This window comes from Cupressus sempervirens, chromosome 6 (assembly GCF_028749045.1).
Source record: "Cupressus sempervirens isolate cs-2001-9-10 chromosome 6, ASM2874904v1, whole genome shotgun sequence".
Classification (NCBI taxonomy): Eukaryota; Viridiplantae; Streptophyta; class Pinopsida; order Cupressales; family Cupressaceae; genus Cupressus; species Cupressus sempervirens.
In genome coordinates, this window is record NC_143123.1 from 159169523 (window position 1) to 159184418 (window position 14896).

Here is a 14896-nt window from a genome sequence, read left to right on the forward strand (position 1 = left end):
GAAATTGACTCAATGGAGATGACTAGGGCGTAGAGATTTGCATCAAGAACATATCTAATGTTTGTCTGAATCTAAGCCAAAACAATGAAAATCTCTGAACAAAAAATATTTTTATACTAAATTGCAATTTGTGCCAACTCTTGAGCAAAAGAGAGGTCTGTAACATCAACTCACACTTCCCAAAGTCAGTGCCTTCTTCAGATCTTCTCTTCCTTTCTGATTCTTTCTATCTAAATCTGATTTGAAAAAAATGTGAGTGTCTTTGTTAGGTCAGGTCAATTTCACATGCAAACTCAATGAACTAGTCTTTGATCTGAATGCATGAAAATTGTTGTTTATGAGTTGGATCAGGTTAGATGCCAAGTTGCGTGCAAAATGATCATTCTAATGATCTAGAGCTCGTTGCTTGGAATGGGCAATCTAGGTTTGCGAATCTGATAATTTGTGGCCAAAAACAATATCACCAATTTATTTAGCCAAGAGAATATTTGTAAGGCATTGCTATTTTTTTCACATTTTTATTTTTATTTCTCTTATAAATTTTTAATAATAGATTTTTTAATGGAGTTTTTTTAAATGATTATTTTTTCATATTTGATAAATTGAATTTAAATAAATAATATTAATTAATTAATTTAATTTTTTAAAGTAAATAATATGTTATTTAAATTGAAAATTATTAATAATCTAATTTGTTTACATAAGATTATATTTTTTTAAAAATTATATTATCATGCACAAAACATTCAACTACTAGTTAGTTGACTTTTTATACTTAAAATATACCATATAAACTTCCATAATTTACTTTGCACATCTCTTCCCACTATGTAGATTGTGAAATCTACATGAGATAGATAGATAAATAGATTACATTTTAACATCCACGAGGCTAAGCATAGCCTATGGGACAACCTTCCCACCAATAAACCAACTTAAGTAATTCAGTTATTTTTCTGTGCAAGTTGATGATGAGCCCACCCAACTGTTCAACGTTCTCCTTACTGAATAAGTTGTGCCAAGAGTTGTTAAATATAATATCCACAAATTCGACCATATTGTCCCTATATGCATCACATTCTAAAATAAAGTGTTGTTCGGTTTCCACCTTCCCAGAATTGCAAAAACATAGAAACTCTCTCTCTTCCCAAGGCTCTTTTGGCCTCTTCCATTGCTCGATCTCACATCAGAGCTGATGAGAGTTGGTTCTAAACTGGGCAATAATATTTTTAGCTCTCTAAGAAATGTTAACCTCTATGTATACCTTTTGGAGCTAATCATATGTAGGGTTGAACTCACTAATGTAATAACTCTCTTTCCTTCCAAGCCCCTTTCCCTAATTACTCTTATAAAAATTTTCCGTAACAAAGGTCTTAATTTCTTTATTGTTGGTGGGACACATATTGAAAAGAATATTTTATTTCTTCATCCACTTGATGTTTTGATGCATCCATGTCTTTTTGCGTTTGCACAAAATATCATTATAGACCACTTTAGGCCACCTACTTGCACACATTTTTCAATTCTTTTAAGATAACTAATGAGGCAAACCATAGCAAGAGCCTTGATAAGGGCAACTCCCACTTCACTAAGCATGATATCATATGGGACAATGTTTTTGATCTTGAACTTGCTCATGATCCAATATTTTTTGGATCCCCTCAATTTGTTTCCATTTTAAGGTTGAAGTGCTGCTGGCCCATATTTCACATCCATAGAGAATTACTGATAACACAAGAAGCCCAAACAAAGTTTGAGTATTTTTCCAATCCCAAACCTCCACATTGCGACACCTATTTTGGAGCGCATAAAGAGCCTTCCACCCTCCTAAAATTCTTTTCTTTCTACAACCTTCCCAATTTAGAGTCTTGTTGAAGTCAATCCCAAGGTATTTATACTCCACAACTTCCTCAAGAACATTGCCCTCAAATAAAACTTATGTTGATGTTGTTTTCTACTTTAAAAAAAAATTCATGATTTTAGTCTTACTTATATTGACTTGCATCCTTGCCATTTGCAAAAGCACTCAAGTGAGAGTAGATGTTCCTGCAGTCCATAGGTAGATTGGGCAACCAAAATGAGATCATCTGCATACAGAAGCAACCTAATTAGAAATTCACCTAACTGGATACCCTCACCATTTTGCATGTCTAACCATTCTTCAAGTTTGTTGATATATATGCCAAACAAGGTAGGAGAAAGAGGACAACCTTGTTTAACCCCTATGTCACTCCTAAAACATTTTGACATGTCATCTGAAGTTTTGATTTTGACTTTCACCTCCTCATACATTCTATAGACAATAGTTGTGAGATTCGTAAGGATCCCCAATTCTTCCATCCTAAGCCAAAGCTTATCTCTAGGCACGATGTAAAAATCTTTTTTAAAGTCAACAAAGAAACGAAAAACCTCATCATTTCTCTCCGTCGCTTTTTCGATAATGTGCCTTAGGGCGATAGAATGGTCAACAGTTGAGTGTTTTGGCCTAAAACTAGCTTGACCTTTTGCACACTTATGATTTTCCTTGGCCCATTTGCTAATTTTGTTTTCTATCACGCTGCCAAAAAGTTTTGCTAACAAAGGGTTAATCATTATAGTTCTGTAGTTGGTGGGGTTATTGACATCACTGCTCTTATAAATGGGTATATCAAGGCTAATAGTCCAATCTTTAGGGTCCATTTGGTGAGCGGAATAGGAATACGTATTCTGGAATAGAATGTATTCCTGTTCTTTGTTTGGTTTAGCCAATATTTGATGGGAATTCGCGGACCCGAAAATTTATGTTTTCTAAAATAAAAAAAATGGAATAGGAATACGTATTCCAATACCACCTATTTTGGTGGAATTGCAAAACCCCATTTTTAGGCCAAAAATGGAATACTTATTCCATTTTTGCTTCGTATTCCAATCCCGTTTTGGTGCATCCAAACAAGGATTTCAAAATTTTTGGAATATGTATTCCAGAATACGTATTCCTATTTCGCTTACCAAACGGGCCCTTAGGAAACTCGTATTGACTGATATTATTGATTATTTCTGTAATGAGTGGTGCGAGATTTTCACGCCCCATTCAAGATACTCTGCTTGAAGTTCCACCAAGTATGTTGCCTTACTGGTACCCAACTTTCTAATACCCATCTCAACCTCTTCCGCTGTGAAAAGATCTTTCATATTCTTGACCAAAGATGGTGGATCCATCTCCTCTTCTTTTTCATAAAGTTTTCTCGAACCATTGAGTGGTTCTAATAATTTTTCCAGTTTGTTTCTTCCTTGATTGTAGCTCTCTCTCTCAAAAAAATAAAAATGTTTCGGGTTATTTTTACCAAAACTAAATGTGAAAATGTATTTTCATGGGACCGTAGGCTCTTAAACGCTTTAGGAGAATCGAGATTCGAGAGATATCGAATAAAATAATTGAATAAAGCTCACGCAACTTTTTTTGTTTTTATTCTTTTTCCGCTTCCACATACTTCGTGAACAACTCGAGAAGCAGAGGATTAATTTGGAGGCAATTCTTTCAAGGGTATTTTCGAGGAGAAGAAGATGAGCTGGAGATGTCATGGCACCGACAACTCTGAAATGGTTGCCAAATTACAGGGTTCGTCTTGAATTTTTATTAATTTTGCTTAATGTGGTTATTATCATAATTGCCGAAGAGGACCAACAATTAATGATCATGGGAAGCAGACTTTGTAAGGACGACAATGCCAATTCGATGCTCGTTCACAGATTGCAAAGTGAAACACTTTTCCTTTCTCTCTGTTATTCGCCCTTTTTTGGTAAAAAATGATAACTATGAGAGTTTCTGTTCCTTTTCAACCTTGTCTGGATCTTGTACTACTTGAAAATTCGTTTGATCCTTATTTGAAGCACTGTAGATAATGTTATTGCATAATTTGATTAAATTTTACCTCAATTTGTTCATTCCCTTCGTAAAGCTTCGCCAAATGTGAGAGTTTAACTGTTAAACTCTCTGTCGGGGATTAGCCTGGCTACATTTTAAATCCCTTTAGGCATGAATCATGCTTGAATGCGTCTGTGGTACTAAAATATTTAAAATATTCACTGCCATAATACCACAGTTCTCGGGTATTGCCCGCGGAAAAATAATAAAAAAGTTGAAATTCTTTGTTATTGGCAGTTGGTACATGTACGTCTCTCTTTAAGCTGTCTTGTTGTTTATTACCAGTTTAATCTTGTCCAGTAAGTCTGGCTTTAAAATTAGAAATTCATCCTACACAGCGTCCAAAGTTTAAATGTTTATTGCTTTCCTCAGAACAAACGTTTATAATTTAACAATGTTTAATGTATAATGCAATGATAATGAGTTGATATGGGTATTATGCTATAAGTTGCCAATGCTGATGTAGATGTGCAATTTCTTTTTTTGATTTTGGATGTGTTTATTGTTGAAGTTTGTAGCTGTGATATAAATCTTTATTTTTAGGTGTTAATTCTGTTATTGTCAGCTTCAGCTGAAACAAACATTTATGATAATTGTAATAATAAATATAAAGACATGTGGCATTCATCATGCATAAAGGCATGAAAATACGAAGAGTTATATTGTTGGGGATTTCAAGAAACCTTCCATTGTAAAGTGAAGAGTCTCTCTTGTGTTAAATATTTATCGCATGTAGCGAAAGACATTGTACACTTGAATTTTATTATCAATAAAGGAGATCTTTTGTTGGTGTGATTGGGTTTTTTCCTTCATTTTAGATGGGTTTTCCTAGGATATATTCTGGTGTATTTTTGTATCTGTGATGTTTTCCTTATTTCTGGTTTTCTTCTTTTCTGGGCTTTAATCTTAACATCAGAGCCAGGTTATAAACCAGAATAGGATGTTTAGATTGTTCAAGTTTCTTAATGTCTAATGACTGTCTTCATAGTTGTTTTCTTATTCTATATCAAGCTTTTAATAGAATAGAATATGTTAGTTCATATGTTTCCGTGTTTTTATTGTTCAGTTTTGTTGTGGTCATTTTCCTCGTTGTTTCTTATCTAATTCTCTCAGTGCGAGTGATGTTGGTATCGAGCACTCTTGATGTGCCCCACGGTGGAAGTCCTATCAATATGAGTTGGGTGGTTCTATTATTCCTTTATTTAAAATCATTTGGATTCATGCTTTTTGATATTGTGTATCAGCATATTGAGACTGTTCATGCTGTTCGATTTGTTCCTTTGTTATTTTGCATTATCTCTCTATTTTTTTTGCATCCATTCAAGGCATCTGTTTTCATTTCTTCTTGTTTCCATTGTCATCGATTGACTCCCTGCGATATCTTATGAGCCTTTGATGTTACTTTATCATGTCATCTTCATCTTTTGTGTATGTCTCTCATCGGTTTCATTCCATTTTTGAGCCTTTTTACTTTCTATTTTATTGGCCTCAGATATTTATCTCTGTATATTATCCTATCATAAACTTTTAGCTCTAATCGCCTGTTCAGCCAATGATGTGGAATTCTGACCTTGAGTTTGAGCTTCAATTTTATGCAATCTCAAGTGGTTGTCTTTTAATCTTTTGAAATATATTCAGTCTGTAGTTTTTTATGGAGGCACATCTTTTCTTCATATGTACGGTCATGGAAAACCTTAAGGCATTCTTTGATGTTTCCTTCAAGATCTCTTCTTCTTCTTCTGGTTTATAAATTGTATGTAAAATTGTAGTTAGTTGTTGATGAGTCCATTCTAGAAAACATGCCGTAAAAGGATGCAGATGCAAAAGCTATTTTTATTGAGCACCTAGCTTCCCCATGATGGAAGACTCAAGTTAAAGGCATTGTGTTTCTAAGTGCGGAGATCTTATCATCGAGCAAGATTGGTTATTGACATATTCATCGTGTGTTCTGTCATTCTATATAGATGGAATTCAGTATCAAGAGAATAGAAGAAGCATCTATGGCAGAAGGAGGAGAGGAAGCAGGCAGACTCAAAAGGGATTAACGCAGCAAGCAAGCTCTCATTTTCTCTCTTCAACCATGGTGAAGACTGCCAATCCATCATTGGATGACATTGTTTTATTATGGAGGTTTCGTTAGTACAATAGCCCATGATTTTTTATGGTGATGAAGCAGTGCTTAAGATATTAGGGAAACATTTGAGCTCGAGATCTTGTGGCCAGATATAGACTTAGTTGTTGTAACGTCTGTTGTGGAGTTGTGTAATATTTGTGAGGGGGATTCTTCTAACTCTTCTGTTAAAAGTTTTTGTTTAAGCTTTTACTGCTTGTGAGGAACTAGATACAAATCTAGAGCTGGCATGAAATCCAGCGGTGAAGAATTTGGCTCTTGCACTTGAAATGGGACCCAAAGTTTTTTGGTTACGATTCTCTTGCATAGAAAGGTAAAGTAAGCTGGACATGCAAAATGCTCTAACCTAAAAGCATCTTCAAAGGATTTGCTGAATAAGTTATCAAACTGGTCGCATCAAAAAATTCAATGTTTGTGAAGTTTCTGAACTTATTTCAACATATCATGAGATAAGTTTTTATATTCTTGAATATTATAAACAATAGTATGCAATTCACTTTGATTTTTCTGATAGGATGACTTTATGAGCTACTTTATCCCTCTTGGTTGCAGGATGCAACAAGAATGAAATTTAGAGGGAGAAGTTCAAATTCAGAGGGTGTTGTTTTTGGTTGAGAGGGAGTCTTTACAGTATCCCTGTTTTCTTATGCATGTTTCAGATTTCTAATACTTGTGGTATTTTTAAAATTTTAGACTTAAATAGAACTAAGTCTTGTTTTTTTGTTATGCCTATTTCTATTCTTATGTGAATATTTAAGATTGTAAGAGTCAACTATGATAACTTTTTCACTCTGGAAGTGAACATCATGTAGAGAGTCCATGATGACATCATGTTGAGAGCTTCTATGATGGGAGTTGAATGTCATGTTGACTCTTGAGAGATTCTATGATAGTTCACGTGGAGAGAGTTTGTGATTAAAGGCTTAGCTGTGATTCTTACAAGTCTATCATGTTGAGTGATTCCATGGTTATGAGTAATTGTGACAAGTCTGTCATGTTGAGTGATTCCATGATTATTAACAATGAGTAAATTGTTCTCTTAGTGTCATGTTAAGAGATTCCATGGCAACATCATATTGAGAGAATCTATGATGAAAACTATTTGTGTTTCTTGCAAGATTTTCATATTGAGTGATTCCATGAAAGTTTATAAGATCTATGTGATTAGATTTTATCATTGACATTTTAATTGCAGCTTTGTGTGACTGTTCAACTAAAGATTGCTCTCTCGCTTAGAGGGAGTGTTGAAGTTTGTAGCTGCGATAGAAACCTTTATCTTTGGGCGTTAATTTCGTTATTGTCACCTTTTAGCCGAAACAAACATTTATGATAATTGTAATAATAAATATAAAAACACCTGTCATTCATCATGCATTAAGGCATGGAAACACAAGATTTTTATTCGTAATAAAGAATAATATTGTTGGGATTTTTAAGAGACCTTCCATTATAAAGTGAAGAGTCTCTTTTGTGTTATATATATATCACATCTAGCGAAAGACATTGTATACTTGAATTTTCATTATCAATAAAGGAGATCTTTTGTTGGTGTGGTTCGGTTTTTCCCTTCATCTTAGAGGGTTTTTTCTAGGATATATTTGTCATAGCCCCATTTTAAGATAAAATTTTAATAATAATTAAATAATACAATGTTGTTAAATAAATAATAATAAAGTCATATTAAAATTAATATTAAAATATAAAAATAGGAAATAATCATTATTTAATCTATATTAACAATGAATTAATACTTAGTATGATATTTTAAATAATTAAAAAATAATAAAATTCCAATGCGTAAATAAAGAAATAAAATAAAATACAAGAGACAATATTGCAAAAAGTATGTTAACTTTCTAAATAGAATTTAATAACAAATAACAATAAACACAAATAAGTAAGTAACTAAATAATATGACAGAGTAATATGAATTAACTAAATCTAATGAAAAGTCAAGAGATGTTTAACAAATAAACATGACTCCTTAAAATTAACATATAAAAGGGAGGAGAGTTTATTTTAGAGAAGGGGAAAAAAGAAGAGGAGAAGATAGGAGTTCAAAAAGGAAAAATGGAAGAGGATAGTAATATGAAGAAAATAAGGAAGTGACTTTCTGAAAAGGTATCAATAATATTGAAAGGATGTGAACCCTTGAAAGGGTCATAATTATGAATAGTTGCGACTCTTCAAAAATATTGTGATTATAAAGTATCGGGACTTTTTCAAAAGATTTTAGTTATGAAGTATTGTGACTTTTCAAAAGGATTATAACTATGAAGTGTTGTAACTTTTTAAAGGATTTGTATTATGAAAGGTTGTGACTCTTGGAAAAGAAGGAGGTAAGAAAGGAATGTTTATGGATTATGTTTGTTTAATTATGTTTATGAATTTATTTATATTAATGAATCATACCAGTGGATGATATTGTGTTAGCTCATGGGGTTAACACCATGGATACTAATGAGACTCGAAGCATAGGGTATTCGAGATGTTAAGATCTCCCTTTGACCACTGTGGCTGAGAATCAATGGATAATCTCTATGTGCCAAAATATTATAATGATGTCAACATATGCATATGTGATTGGCCTTGGATAAAGGATGTCTTGTCCAAGAAGAATCTTAAGGGGTGCGCTCTCAGGAAGATTATGAGGTAGCTATGAGCTAGGAAGCCCAATCTGGAGACGTCCTTAAGACCGGGGTTAAATTAGAGGGTAGAATAATATAGTTGGTTTTGTTATTGTTGTGATTCTAACCATTATTTTGTAGGGTATTACTTGTTCCAAACTAACTCTAATAGTTAGGACATTACAATATTCTAGTGTATTTTTTGTATCTGTGATGTTTTCCTTGTTTCTGGTTTTCTTCTTTTTAGGTCTTTAATATATATATTTTGATTGGTAATGGGCTGAAGCCTTGAGTATTACTTATTTATTTATTATTTTTTGTTGAAATTAATTATTATTATGTATTAAGTTCGAGTAGACTCGAGCCAATGACCTCTCAGATGAGAGGCTCACAATTTACCGTTGTGTTGTAGGCTCTTGCCTTTTTTCTGGTCTTTAATTTGAACTTATATATATATATATATATATATATATATATATATATATATATATATAATGCAAAGAAATGCGAGAAATATACAAAAAGAAATCATTCCATAGTATGATACTTCATCGTTGATAGTTGATTTTCAAACTTCACAAACACAAATATACAAATTGAAATAATTAATTAGTAAATTACTCAAGTTCAAGATTCCAATGTGATTTGAATTACAAAATCAAAGCTTAGTTCATCATTCAATGTTGATCAATCAAGAGTCAAGCCTCAAGATTCACTAATCAGATTCAATCATTCTGAATCATAAGGATTCTCAAAAAAATCCACATTCTCATCATTTCCAATTGCTGCAAGTTCAAGATCATTTGAACCAAAAAGGTGGTTCCATTTGTGCTAGATGCACCACATGCCATGATGCTATCAGCATCATCATTTGTGATTGTAGTAAGATCCTTAAACTTTGCACATTTAGGGGTTACATCCCAAAGATTGGTTGACCCTTCCTTGTATCCATCCTCCTTACATGATGGAAGATGCAAGTTGGTATGAATGTAAACTAAGTGCTCCCATCTGGTTGCACTTCACTGATTGGATATAGTCTTCATAAAATCAAACATACAAATGAATAGCAATTTAAAGAATGTTAAATACTCAATTGTAAAATACAAGTGGTAAACAAAAAACAAAAGAAACTTACTTGTGAGAGGATCTTGATTGCAAGAGGTTATAGATGCTTGTATGATTGACCATACATGTACTACCATCTGATAGCTCCCATCTCATTTTGGTCCTTTATTGCATATGGAGTAACTTGGTTGACTCTTTCCTCTATTCAATTTCCTTATGTGATGAAAGACACAAGTTGGTATGAATGTAAACTAAGTCCTCAACTTTCTTTGAGCCCAACCGGTTGCACTTCACTTTATGGATATAGGAGTATGTTCTCCAATTCCGTTCAACAACAGAAGAACTTGCAACCTGGATGGTGTTCATAAAATTAAACATACAAATGAAAAGGAAATCAAAGAATGTTAAACATTCAATTGTAGAATACAAGTGGTAAATAAAAAACAAAAAAAACTTACTTGTGAGAGGATCTTGATTGCAAGAGGTTGTTGATGCTTGTATGGTTGACTGTACATGTACCACCATGTGATAACTCCCATCTCATTTTGGTTCTTTATTGCAAATGGAGTAAGTTTTAATCTTGAAGCAAATAAGCGAAATTCTAGCCTTACCTTTTTGTGCATTTGATCATTTTGGAAGAGTCTTGAAAATGCTTTGCAACATCCATTAGCAACTTCTTCATTTGCATATGGTGCAACTCTAGTTGGCATAGCAAGTATTTCCTCGCTATAGTACCTTGGAGATAAGGCATATGCAAGGAGGTGCAATGGGGCAGTCATCTTCTCCCAATGATGATGAATGATTGTTTCCACCTTATTGCATAAGGCTTCACATTTTGTGCGGTCATTCTTATGTGTTTGCATGGAAAGTTTTACTTTCTTTACCATGGTGTACATGCCATCGTACACATCCCCCAAGCAAGGTGAATTTGTAGCAACAAAGCAAAGCATATTCATGATAGACTCGATGAAATCCAATACAAATTGCACACGAGCCCACTAACTACCATCAAAGACTTAAGTCTTGACTTTGGGTTCTCTCTAAACTCGAAGCCTTCCATATACTCCATTGGCTAAAAATAACCATTTGGCTTAATGCCCCTTGCACCTTGACAAGTCTTCTCATAACAATATGCAGATTGGGTCTCAACAACCTAAGCAAGTTAACAATATGCCAATAAATTTCAAGCAAAGTTATATACAATTTGATAATTGAACATGGACACAAAACTTATTCAAATTAAATAAATAAATGAACATAACTAATTACAGTTTAACTTCAGCAACTCCAACTTGGAGAATGATTTGAATATGGATTGTGACATGTGGTGGTTTGTTGCAAACAATTGTATCTCCTCTCCCTCTTTGTATATTTGCGTCAACCAATCTATTGGGTGCCAATTTGTTGCATGACCAAGTTGAGGGACTGTATGGTGCACGGTGTTTAAAAAATACGGTTGTATCAACTCTTAACCGAAGCAGCTGCACCCCTACAATTTTTGACATTATTTGCAACCCCTTGGACCATATTCTCACTACCCACCCTCAATGAGAATTCTAAAAGTAAACTGTGAATCCTTAACTTCTTCTTCACAATCAACCGTTATAAAAAAGATTGCCCCTTTAGGGTACACAACCATCACATTAATCAATGGCCAGTTTCTTGTATCTTTCCATCCATCAAAAACAATAGATATACCAGAAGTTTTAATTAGTTGAAGAGATTTCTCTATAAAAGTCTTCTCTTTTTGCAAAAGAATAGTATACACCTTTTCATACCTAGGGCTAGTGTAATCAGCCGGTGCTTTATTGATGGCTGCGACCATTTCCTTCCAATATGGTGATCTCACCAAGTTGAAAGGAAGACCATTGGCATAGAGGCACCGTGCAATTGCTTGATTAGCAAGCTCTCTTGCTTCCACTTTAAAAGCCAAATCCAATGGACCTCTTTTGTGGGAAATAACTTCTACTTCTTCCTCTCTCGATAGAGGTACTTGCAAGAATGGATGTTTGGAGGATACAACTTGATTAGTGGGCAATTTTATTTTTCTCTTTCCGGATGGAAGTTGATAATTTTTTAAAATTTGTTAACCAAATGATCAACAACTTCTTTTTCTATTATAAATCTTGCTAATTGTGAATCAGTCATCCAATTCCTATCTTTGCTTTGACCCAAGAATATGAGCTATTGTATGGTTTACTATAACATACATTACATTTCCAAATGTATAACTCACCTCTTGAAAGTTGTGATAATTTTGTGGTATGTCTCCATAATGGAGATCCTACATCAATTTTGAAGTTATCACTTCGTTCACCTTGCCTGCCATTGAACTTTGACTACCAGTAATGGCCATCTTGCACAATACAATCTATGAGTCTAATAAGAAAATTTAAAAATTTAAATTATAAATAAACTATTCAAGCATTCAAGTGCAAAAATATGATACAAAAATATTAAAATAGATAGCTTAACTAGTTTCTTCATTGCTGTTTAAAAAAAAGGAAAAAAACTTGTAAAATTTCTTCCAAAACTTGGAAAATTCATCATCATCTAAAGAAAAATCAGTAAATAAACTCAAGAATGGGGTCAAAGGCTTACCGTAGATGCTTAAAAGTCCTTTGTAGAAGCTATTTGACACCCTGCAAATGATCCTCTTCAAAAATAATGACCTTGCTTTCAAATGCCAAAATGGAGACTAAATGAGAAGAGAGACAAGCCGCAAACAAAATGAGAAGAATGAACACTGAATAGCCTCGTTTAGGGCCTTGTAAGGGCTTAAGAGCAAAAAGGAGCCAAAAAAGAATTAAAAATAGCAATTTAGCAAATGCAAAAATCACATATTAAGTGATTTAGGGCGTTGAAAATCAGTTTGGGCTTGTGGATGCGTTTGGATGCCCACAGATACGCCCAGGAAATGCTGCACGGGCCTGTGGATGGTCATGGAGGCGCTTTGCTTCCTGGGCACATCTGAGGAGCACCGATGACCAGAACACATTCAAACCGACATCCGCTGGTTTCTAGAGAATCGGTATCCTAGCTCTCCTATATCAATTCTTTGAGTGGATACTGATTAATATTTAGCCATTGATAAGTAGAGACTAGCTGAAGCATCCACTTAATTATGTGCTTTTTATTTGCATACAAGTGCAGTCATATTGTTCAAGCAAGATACAAAAATCTTATTCACAGGGGGATTGTGACTAAATTTATGGTTTTTGGATCTGAGCTATGGTAGCCAAAAGCCTTGTAATTGAAAATAGACTGCTTTATGTTTTCGTTTTTGTTTTCTTACCTATGTGTGTTAAGAGTAATGTAAGATGTTGTCTCTCCTAGAGAGTGGGTCAACATTGACCCATATTCTCTTTAGACTGAATAAAATTATTTTCTTCTACTTATACTGCTCTAAATCATAATTTCTATGCAATGGGGGTTATTTATAGATTACATGGGTTGGGATATTTGCTTGAATAATGCACGTCTCCTGCATTTGTATTCTCTACCATATTTTACTTTTTTGAACTTCTTATAGCTTGCCTTTTTACAAACATTTATGCAACTCTTTGAGCACAAAATGCACTCTAAGCATTCATTCCAAACATTATTTACATTTCTCACCATTTGGTGTTCTGTTAAACTTAATTTGTTACTTCTATCATGTTAATATAGACAAAAAATATCTCAGTAACCTCTCTAATGCATTTGCAGAATATGGAGTTCTTAAATCTAAAGTTGCAGCTGATGCTATGAAGCAAATTGATCGAGCGGATTATGTTGTAGAATCTAGAAATGCATATGTTGACACTCCACAACCGATAGGTATGTGGTAGCTCTTCTTATGTTGTGTTTTATTTATCTTAACAACTGTTTTCTTCTATAAATTGTAAATGAAAAATGTACACGATTAACTACCACAAATGATATGTGAAAATGCTGTGATAAGAAATCTTATGTTAACGATTTTTGAGTCTGAATGCTCAGTTACCACTGTTTTGAGACTAAATGCTACCAACATTGAGCCTAAATTTTATGACACCTATGTTAGGAGTCTAACTATTATGTCACATCCCTGCCTCGATATTACTCTTATCATGAACAGAAAGGATAGAAAGTAATGAAGCAGTCAATAAGAATGAATGATTTTAAGGCCGCGATTTTGATAATAAGTCAACGATCATGTAAAGATGAACATAAATCAGACTAATAGAAAACAACGATACTAAACGGCAACATTATAAAATAATTAAAGTTAATAACACATGAAGCGGTGTGATCAAGAAAAAGAAGCAAATAATTAATCAGCGGTTAAGTAAGAGGCAAGTCCCTTCACAAGGATCACCTCTCTTTAAAGGAATATCAGGAAATAAATAGAGAGGGCTGCGGTGGAAGGAAGCATCAAACAATTGGTGAAGAACATGCATTCCTAAATACATTCTACAGATCAACAACAATCAGCATGCAATACACTTACCTCAAGGAAAATGAATTAGGAGGGTCAAAGCACTCGAACAAGAGAATAGATCTAAGATCTTCCTCGTAGAAGTCTAATACGGAATTTGAAGATCAGGCACAATACGATAGTCTGATATTATTTCAGATTTGCCCTTCTTATTTCTCAGCACTATTATTCTTGTAAATGTTAAGGATCTCTGATAGAGACTCTACTTACTGTTGTTATTTCAATCTGATAGATAATATCAGGATTCAGAATATCTATTATATTAAAATCACAGACTGAAAGTCTTATATAATAGTCAATATGATAACAGACTAAATATCGTATCTTTAATGACTGATATAGTTATCAGACCAAGTTAATGTATACTGTAGTAATGGATTGATACAATATCTGAAGTTGTGTTTGACCACCGATGAAGACTTATGCTACTGCTGATGATTGCTCTAATCACTGCCGCTTTTATTGATGTCTTTTCTCATCGGCAGACTTGGCATAAATAGGGAGAGGAATACATGCCCCCATAGGGGCATGACTCTACGTGGGTATGTAACAAGTCTTAAACATATTATAATCTCACTGATTCATAAATCGATTATCTTCTACTTATGACATAACACTTTATATATATTTTAGTGTACAAACAAACATGAATGACTTCTCTAATATAGACTTAATCACACACACACACACACACACATATATATCTGTG

The 14896-nt window shown here is 33.7% G+C and overlaps 1 protein-coding gene across 2 annotated transcripts in view; it reads left to right on the forward strand.

Moving 5' to 3' along the window:
• The first annotated feature begins 3473 nt into the window (after positions 1-3473).
• Positions 3474-14896, forward strand: part of LOC149551738 (protein-L-isoaspartate O-methyltransferase 2-like) — a 105398-nt gene continuing 93975 nt past the window's right edge. The window contains exons 1-2 of one of the 2 annotated variants that reach the window (XM_089787245.1): positions 3474-3737; positions 13437-13547. In XM_089787245.1, the coding sequence (XP_089643371.1) occupies positions 3560-3737; positions 13437-13547 (289 nt within the window). In that variant the 5' untranslated portion in view covers positions 3474-3559. The remainder of the gene's footprint in view (positions 3738-13436; positions 13548-14896) is intronic. The other variant, XM_089787246.1, reaches the window with a different exon arrangement.